This window comes from Conger conger, chromosome 6 (assembly GCF_963514075.1).
Source record: "Conger conger chromosome 6, fConCon1.1, whole genome shotgun sequence".
NCBI lineage: Eukaryota > Metazoa > Chordata > Actinopteri > Anguilliformes > Congridae > Conger > Conger conger.
In genome coordinates this window covers 28,886,502-28,895,610 of record NC_083765.1, presented here as the reverse complement: position 1 = coordinate 28,895,610, position 9,109 = coordinate 28,886,502, and the positions used below count along the sequence as shown (strand labels likewise).

Sequence of the window (9,109 nt, the reverse complement as noted above, 5' to 3'; positions counted from 1 at the left end):
AGAACTTTTCAGATTTCAACTCATGCGTTACAATTAATTGATAGAAATGAAACTCACCAGGTATGCACACGTGTGAATGATGAGAAACAAAATGCCAATCATTTTGCACTACAGACAAAACTGGGAAAACATAGGTATTTAAAAACTTAAAGCAATCAATATCATTGTGACAAACACATACACACACACTGTAATCTGTATATATTTGGACAGTGACAGAATTGTATTTGTTGTGCCTCCGTATGCCAACATATTGGATTCAAAATGGAATAATGAATATGCTTAAGTGTATATTCATTCACATTAACAAAAAAATAATCTGATAAAAAAATCTAAATTAAAATTGGTCTAATACCTTTGCAGGGGTACTTCCTCAGATCAGTGCAGAAAATAAATCTGTGAGTCTGCCAACATATCTTCTTCCTTTTTAAAGCAATGTACCTGCCTCATGTTTATAGACAGCCAATCAGATTGCAGCATCCTTTGCTGATTCAGCAGGCAATGTCATTCAGCCTTACAACTTGACTGAACTTGTGAACATGACCACGCACTGCTCACAAGGCTCATTAAACATACAGCAGCCTGTTCTCAGGTCACAACCACACGCTTTCAGACCTGCATGCACAATGTTACACTATCAGAATCCCAGTGCCAGAAAGGGCTCTTAAACTGAAACACCTGAAGGCTGATTTCACTCATTCAGCTTGAAAAACAATGCTGGTGTCTGTTGGGATTTGAATGCTGAATCAGAGCATTCAAATCCCAACTTCTATACCTTTAGACATCTTGCTCATTCCAGGAGAAAAAAACAATGAGTGACAGCTTCAGCCTCCAATGACATCACTGACCTCTCAGTCTGAACTACCCACAGCGTGATTAACAGACACTGGAGAGCACTCTCAATGTTTGTTGTTTACTTCATTTTACATCATAGCTGACTCTAATTTCTGAACACCTGTTTCCATTACCACCCACTTATGTAGTATGTCAGTGAACTGTGTGCACCATTGCTCTGTTCTGGTCAAGAGCAGCTGTCTATGCTCTCCCACCAAACCACACCCAACAAATCTTCCATCTGTACAGAGAACTCCCAACATAACAGAGAACACTCGAAACATGAGATTAAATCTAAAATGCCATTTTATTAGGAGTGTTAATAAGGCAGAAGACATGACAGGAGCAGCAGAACAAGCATTGAAAGTGTTTTACAGCTATCCTTTGCTTTAGTGCCACTGGATACATAGCAAGCTTTCTGTGCTCATAATATTCATGAATAAATTATAGCTCACTCTGGTTTTTAGTAATAATGATTTTTATGTCAGGTAGAATTAATGAAAAATAATTTAAATGTACCATATAATGAATGGGAATTAAACAATTACATTTTTGATTATTCATAGTGAAACATCTTGATGAAATGGCTTAAAACTCTTAAAACGTATCTTTTTTTTACAACATTCAGTCTTCTGTGGTGAGGAAGACATGCATTTACTTTTCAATTTATTTTGTTTTCATTTCTATTATGATTATTGTAACAGCTTAAGATCTGCTCTATAACAACACACATATTGTTATAATGGTTAAGTAAATACTACATTATGTGTTCATACTGTGCCGTACACAAATATATTTTTATTTCCTGAAAATATTTGAACATCCACATATTTATAGTTTCTTTGCTTGCATCACCTGTTTCAATACAACACAGTAAGTAAGTAGGAGACATCAAAAGGTACATCATTTACTTTTGTGTAACACACATGCACGCATACACACCCACACATCACACAAACTGAAACATCAATCTACACACGCATTTCTTCTCTATTCCAGTTAGGAAGAACAGCCTCTGTCCACTCAGCTGGCAATTTGATTACAAGGTCTGAATTTAGAATAATAGATTCAAATCCAGGTCCTCTGTTAGAATAAAAAAGAGAAAGAAACATAAGAGGAAGGTCAATGGGATGCTGATGACAAATGCTTTTTAAATGGCACAAGAGCTATTGGCCTGCACTTTCACTTTCTACTGCATTATGCTCAGTGAACCCTCAAAATGTGCTATCATCACCAACCTCTATATTTAGAACACATTAACAGTCCTTGCCATATGTTAGCCATTATTTCACCCTATAAATATAACCGAATGTGGCTACATGGCAAAAAACGAAATGTCACATTCTCCATTCATTTTCAATACCACCACAATACGATTTAGCATGTACACTGATGAAAAATGTTCCTCATTTAAAATAAAACTGTCTGACATTAGAGCAATTTGCCATCATAAATGACATTTACATGTTTTCCGAGCTCCTATAGGAATAAATAAATAAATCCACCTTTTACTCTAAGTTAGACTTTTCTATGCTAAGTTCTCATTTAATTACCACTTGTATCTCAAGTCACTTCTATACCACAAAACCTTGTTTGCCTCACAGTGAGCATATTCCACATTACAGTTCATACTATGCATCTGGAGAGCCTGTGGCTCTTACTGTGGGTGTCCTGTGAGTGCCTGGTGCAATATTTGGGGTACCCTGAAGAACCGTGTCCGACTGCAACCCATCCTGCTCCTGGATGGATGGGTCCTATCATGCCACTAAACTTTAGACTTCAGTCAGCTATTGAGATAGTCACAGGCTGGGTTGAGCTTTGGCGATCACCTTGACCAGCCGAGACGCTCTCTTACCGTCCTTGATGCCAAAGCAATGGCCCCACTCCCTGAAAGACACCTGCTTGTCCTTGTCGGCGTCGCACTGCTTAAAGAAGAGGGAGGTGCAGTGCTCCATGGGAACCAGGGGCACTCGGAGAGGGGCTAACTCGGAGTGAGAAAGGAACCTGCGCAAACACAGCGCACATCCCGCCGATATTTAAACTTCATTATGGGTTTGGTTCATATTACAGACAGGTGTCAACTACAGGTACATGTAATGCATACAGTGCACTGCAGTGTTAGTCAACATCAGTTATTCCTAACCCACACTGGCCCTTGGGTAAGATTGAGTATCTCTGCTGTAGGCTGGTGGTTCCCAAACCTCTCCCCGGGTACCCCCACCTGGATCCAGGTATTTGATTTGTTCCGCTTCAAGCTTCATGCAAATAACCAAGGGCTTAATTCTTTGCAGCAGGTGTGCTCAAGGTGCCACACACAACGGATAGCAGGATCCAGTAGGGAGAGCCCCAGGACAGGTTTGGGAACCATCGGCCAACAGCATACTCAATCTTACCCAAGGATCAGTGTGGGTGCAGGCAGTGGTGGGTCCAAGCAGTTACACACCTGAGTCAACTGATCAAGGTTCTTAGCAAAGACTTGGATGTTTGATTAGTACATCAGGTGTGTAACTGCTTGGAACAAAACCTTGCACCCACACCGGCCCTTTCTGGGAAAGAAAGTATCCCTGACCTACAGCATTCTCATCCTTTAATACTCAAGCGACAGAGTAAATGGCAGCCAACTCCACAAGCAGAAGGTGTAGGTAAACCTTTAACTGTATCGGTATTTTTAGTTGGCTAGGTAAGCAGTGTTTGGATAGTTAACTTTGGTCACTTTTTCAGTTTGTTTGTTTGTTTGTTCAAAAAAAAAAAATGGCCCTTGTCCTTATCTTTGTTGTACAGATAGCAGTTGAAATTGTACTTCCCTCTAGGGTCTTTCAGCGAACTTATCCCTGGTTATGGGTATGCACTTTGTTGTACGTCGCTCTGGATAAGAGCGTCTGCCAAATGCCAATAATGTAATGTAATGTAAAACTGTGACTGCACCTGTCTGCAGGGTGCTGGTCCATCTGAGCAAACTGCCAGTGCACAGGGTAGATGTACATGTTATAGTTCTTCTCAAAGTCCCGTATCAGCAATTCAATAGGGTGGTCATCAGCATGCAGCCGCCTCTCACTCTCATAGATCTTCTGAACCTGGCAGGAAATTACAAGATTGTATTATTAGTATTAGTAGTAGTACCGTTGTTGTTGTTGTTGTTGTTGTTGTGCACTGTGTGTCCAGTGTGGGTTTATAAACTTTGTACCCTACATTACCATTCTAAAATAATCTCTGAATGTACATAGACAGAGTACTTCAGTACATGCAAATGGCCACCTGTGTTCACCAAGCTTGTGAACTGTTAAGGACTGCTATGAATGAACGTGCTTAAGGTGGGAGGTGGAGGCGGGAGCAGGCCCTTACTCTGGCGCGCTGCTTGGGCGTGAGGAAGCCGGGGTTTCTGGTCTCACGCTCGTAAAGCTGCAGCAGGACATTCTTCAGCCAGTCCCGCATGCGCAGGGGAAACTGCAACAGCTCCCCCTGCAGGCACGGAGCAATGTCTGCAGGGCCCAAGAGAAACATCAACCAATGCACTTATCCAGGGCATGGAGCGTCATATTTATTATTGCTTCACCCATTTTCAGGTGCCTGTATCTGTGTACAATCACTCCTACACCCTATGCTAAATATTTACTATTACTATTACTGTGTCAATGGTATAGCAACAATATCTCATTCATGATATGAACCTGCAACACTATGCATTCAAAAAGCGATTCCACCCCATCACAGTTAGACATAGAAAGAAAAAAGGCTTAAATTGTACTGAGGTCCCTAGAATAGTAAGGGGTGCAGGAGGGTACATTTGCAGGATCCAGTATAGTCCAGGTGGAGCCGATGGGCTTTCTTGGTGCCCTCAAGGTTGCATTTCGTAGCAAAGAGTTCACAGGACGTGTCATAAGTCTTATTGTCTGTCCCACACACCTGTATCAAATAGATATTGACAATATTTTAAAATCTTTTTTCTTATATAACATTTATTTGGGAGAAGTCGCTGGAACAATAACAAGAACACAGATAAGGTACAATTCTCATAAATTATAAATTCTCCATAGCCATGAACAACAAATTTAGTTCATGTGGTAAGCATTAGCCAAGTCAGTAAAGTAATTAGCGAGATGTGAGGCATGATTACAACAAATATGACAATGAGCAGTAATATCAAAATGAAAATACAAGCTCAACATAAAAGTTCTAGAAGATCAAGGTACAAGTTTTTGGCATAGTTCATTGTTGTTTCCTATTAATCTTTTTTAGTGTTCTTAGAGCTCATAAAGCCCGTTTGTGTTCCTAGATATACAGTAGTATCACAGAATCATATTTTCCCCCCACTGTAAAGACAGTTTCCTGGTTTATACATGGGGGCTTGGTTTTTACAACCTTCACTCACATGCTCAATTGCAGTAGCACTGGGTGTGCAGGACGAGGGGTCCTGGCAGACGCACACTGGTTCATTCTCCTCATTCACTTCACACGTCTTCCCACGTTTGCACCGGAAATTTCTGCAGGGATCTAAAAGAACGCGGCCAAACATGCCTCTTAGCCAGGCCTGGAAAAAATCATTATTAACCAAACTCTGGGTCTGTGTGTAAAAGCTGAAAGAGACGCACACAGCAAATTCCATTGTTTCACCTCCCTCTTCTGTATTCCCTACTCCCTGGTGTTGTGTTTTGCACACATTCCATCCTTATATCAGTGTGGACTGCATGGGAAGCAGCTGGGGGCAGCTCTCAATGCCACAGGCTGGGGGTTGTTTTGGTAGCGAGGGTCAATCAAAGTGAAAGCATTCTTACACAAGCGGAAAACGGCCCATCAGCAGATTCCTAGTCCCCCCCCCCCCTCCCGCAAGCTTTCAGAGCAATGCTCACAGAAACAACACTCACTGAGAGGGGCTCCCTGCACACTCTCGTCCTGGGGCCGCTGGTCATTGGGGTACAGCTCTTCTGTGGCCCTAATCTGAGCAGGGTTCATGCCTACCAGAGTAGCCTAAAGAAAATCACAATATCATGGGTATTATCCTACATCAACATTTGGATGACTGAATTAATGTTGATTAAGATGCATTTATACAATAGACCATTATTGTGTAACACTGATCATAATGATTGGTGTGGCATTAAGTGCTGTTACCCATTTCCCAATCTTCCTCTTTTTGGAGTTCTGGACGGTGTTTTCCGCAGTGTCAGGCTCTTTTTCCATGTGGCCCTTCTGTAGGGGCCCCTGCCCCTCCTCAGCTTCTCTGGGTGCTGAGGGCTTTTTGGCCCTTTGGTTTTTCCTCTGTTTGCGGGCTTTGCCCTTGGGGTGAGCGCCGCTGTCATTCCTGTTGCTCTCCTCCCCTTCTCCTCCTCCTGTGGCTGCTCCCTCTGTGTTGGGCATTTCTCCGAGCTCCACACTCTCTTTGGCCTCCTGGGCATCATTGGCTTGGCCTTCCTCTCGTTTCTGGTCCTCCTCTTGGCCTTCAGCCATTTCGTCTAGGACCTCCCTCTGTGTGATGGGCTTCTCTTCCTGCTCCTCCAGACTCCCTGTAGCCTCTTCCGCTCCTACCCCTTCTGGTGACTCATAATCTCTGCTGTCTGGGACCTCCTCAGCAGCTTGGCTCTCTCCTGTGGGCAGGAGCTGGGAGTCAGAGTCGGTGAGGGGTTTCGCCTCCTCTTCCTCCGCGGGTTCCTGGGACTCCAGGCCGTCACTGTCCCCGGCGTAGTCCATGTCAGCAGGGATCTCCGATTCCGCACTGCTGTCACCCTCATCCTCGCTCTCTCCCTCAGTCTCGACCTCCTCAGGCACCTCCTCCGGGCCATCATCCTCATCTTCCTCCTCCTCCTCCTCCTCCTCCTGCTCCTCCTCCTCAGACTCCTCCAGCAGGTCAGCCAGCGCCTCCTCGCTCAGCAGGACGGGGGTGCTCTTCTCCTCCAAGGCCCCGTCTTCTTTGGGCAGGCCCTCGCTGTCATCGTAGCTGACGTCCTCGTCCTCCTCGTGCTCCTCGCTCTCAGCCAGGAAGGTGATGGATGTGGGGAGAAGCTTCCCCTCGCTGGCCTGTTCTGGGTCAGCCTCCTTCAGGGTACACAGGACCAAAACACCAATGTCACCTCCACACTCACCTTTTCATTCATCTGACTCAATTAACAGCTCAAATAATAGCAATACAAAATATAATTATTGAATAAGAATCCATGATGAAATGCAAGAGAATTTATGATGAATCAATATGTATGGTGTACAATTTATTTCAGACTCACCAAGATTTTGGGTGAATCTTGATGTTTACCATGAGGTTTGCTTATTACCTTAAAACAGTTTCAAAATGACAAAAGACACCAATTTCATTAAAAAGCAACACATACAACATTTGTGTATTTTTATTTCTAAAACAGATAGATGTTTCAACTAGGTACATATTATTAAAATGTTAAATCATCAACATTTTATCAATACATTCCACATAAGAGAAGTATGTATATTTAATTCAGATAATGATGTGGACTTACAGTGGTAGTTAATGATGATGCCAAAAGGCAAAGTATGTGAAGGTGAGTCTTCATTTTTTATTATCAAACCTGAAAACATGGAGAAAAGTACCAACATTTTCAACCTAATGGCATGAGCATCTGCTCAATCTCTGAAAAAGAAGTAAGTAGCAAATTGTGTTCTAAAATCTGAGTTATAATTCAATACAATTATTTTCCTTAGAAAAATCATGTGCTGTGACATTAATGAGAAATGCAGACTTAAATCAGCTTCTCAAAGATAATTACCAACAACATTGCATTTGGACTCAGCAAAGGCCTGGTTTATACACACACAGGGTATTTATGCCTGATTCTACAATGACTCGTCAATGAGGTGCAGTCCACATTTGGGGGGTGGGCTTCGGTGTCCACAAACCAGCTGCATTTGGTCTTAGTTTTACCATCTGCATTTGCATTTCAGCATTTCACAAGCATCCTCTCCCACCCCTATGTGAAACCCAACAGCCTAAAGCACTGCATACTTTCCTCCTGTACATCAATCTCAATCTGTATGCCTGCTGTACGTTGTCCATGGCAGAGGGGCCTAAATCTGTAGTCTTAGTTGCCACAGCAACGGGAGCTGAGATGTGCCCTGCTCAGAAGTCACATTGAAAGTCTGGCAGGGCAAAGTAAACAGCCGTGGGTACTAGACTGGAAAGAGAGTCCGCTAAATACACAAAACTTTTTTGTCTCCTGGTCAGAACAATGTCATCGTTATTGCATCTGTCCAAAAGAACAATGCTCAGAGGTTCAGTCACAAAGGATGACAAAGGCATGGATATATTGCTTGCCAGAGATGATAAATTACTTAAAAACCTGTGATTATCTTTTTATCTTTATCTGTGGTGGTTTTATTTGTTAATTTCCATTGTACCTACTTTAAGACCCAGAAAACTGGGACTCATCTGGCTAATTTTCAGAGTACTTGCAGTGTCCATTAATTACATTGAAAATCTTCCTTTGAGATGTTTTGGTGAAAGAGGCTTAATGTTTCTGTGTTTTACTATTTCAATGAAAGAGGAATATATCCCAGTACATGTCATAGTAATCAGCAGGCTTTATTAACCCAGTTATCATTTATAATTCTATGTATTTCACAAGCATCAACTGGTGTTCCACTTCGAACACCCAACATTTCTAAATGTTTATATTTACAATGCTCCTTTTAGACACTGTACAGTTTAGAAAAGAATGTCAAACATCATCAGCATGCAATTCAGTTCTAGGAAATAAATCACAATATTCGTCTCCCTTTCTCAACTTTTTCTACATAAATTCCCTCAAATCGTAGCTGGATATTTTTGCACTTGCAGATGTAGTGGAGATAAAGAAGTGTGGGAGAGCTTACCTGTGGGTCTGGGTTGCAGAGAGGGTGATACAGCTGGAGAGGGAACTGTACAGGGAAATCAGGAGACAGCAGACACACACTGAGCCAATGCTACTACAAACACAGCCCTCCGCTCCTTTTATTCCCAGCTGTCTGTCCGGAATCACCGAGCGGCTCTGTTCAGTGGACCTGAGCTCAATGGAAGCTCACAGCCTAAAGCCTACAGCCAGCAGTACACACTGACGGAGAGGAGGGAGTGCTATATTCAATCAAAACATTTCCACCTATGGTCTGTTATCTATTCTAAACACTACTTTTGACTTTCTTATAATATATCTTGAGACAATTTGGGTAAGGCAATGACATTATTTGTGGGAACCCGTTTTAATTTGGAATTTATTTGTTCTTTTGGTATTTTTTTCATTTATTGATAGATATATAGATATCATGATAACAGAGTAAT

General features: G+C 42.3%; 1 protein-coding gene across 1 annotated transcript; it reads right to left on the bottom strand.

Annotated features, from left to right (window-relative positions):
• Positions 1–1,122: 1,122 nt before the first annotated feature.
• Positions 1,123–8,838, bottom strand: sparcl1 (SPARC-like 1). Its single transcript, XM_061245994.1, has 11 exons — positions 8,668–8,838; positions 7,299–7,367; positions 7,050–7,097; positions 5,944–6,864; positions 5,697–5,799; positions 5,204–5,325; positions 4,617–4,737; positions 4,177–4,313; positions 3,760–3,908; positions 2,690–2,838; positions 1,123–1,917 (listed from the first exon to the last, which is right to left on the bottom strand). Exons 2-11 carry the CDS (start codon positions 7,350–7,352, stop codon positions 1,889–1,891), a joined length of 1,833 nt encoding a protein of 610 aa, XP_061101978.1. The 5' UTR covers positions 7,353–7,367; positions 8,668–8,838; the 3' UTR covers positions 1,123–1,888.
• Between the last annotated feature and the right edge of the window lie 271 nt (positions 8,839–9,109).

What these genes read in the sequence shown, in the direction of transcription:
- sparcl1 (XM_061245994.1), bottom strand. Translation starts at nt 7,352, where the DNA reads ATGAAGACTCACCTTCACATACTTTGCCTTTTGGCATCATCATTAACT. An exon ending in CTATACTGGATCCTGCAAAT is followed by an intron (nt 4,314 to 4,616) that starts GTACCCTCCTGC and finishes TGGGCCCTGCAG; the next exon opens with ACATTGCTCCGTGCCTGCAG. An exon ending in CGCCCAAGCAGCGCGCCAGA is followed by an intron (nt 3,909 to 4,176) that starts GTAAGGGCCTGC and finishes ATTTCCTGCCAG; the next exon opens with GTTCAGAAGATCTATGAGAG.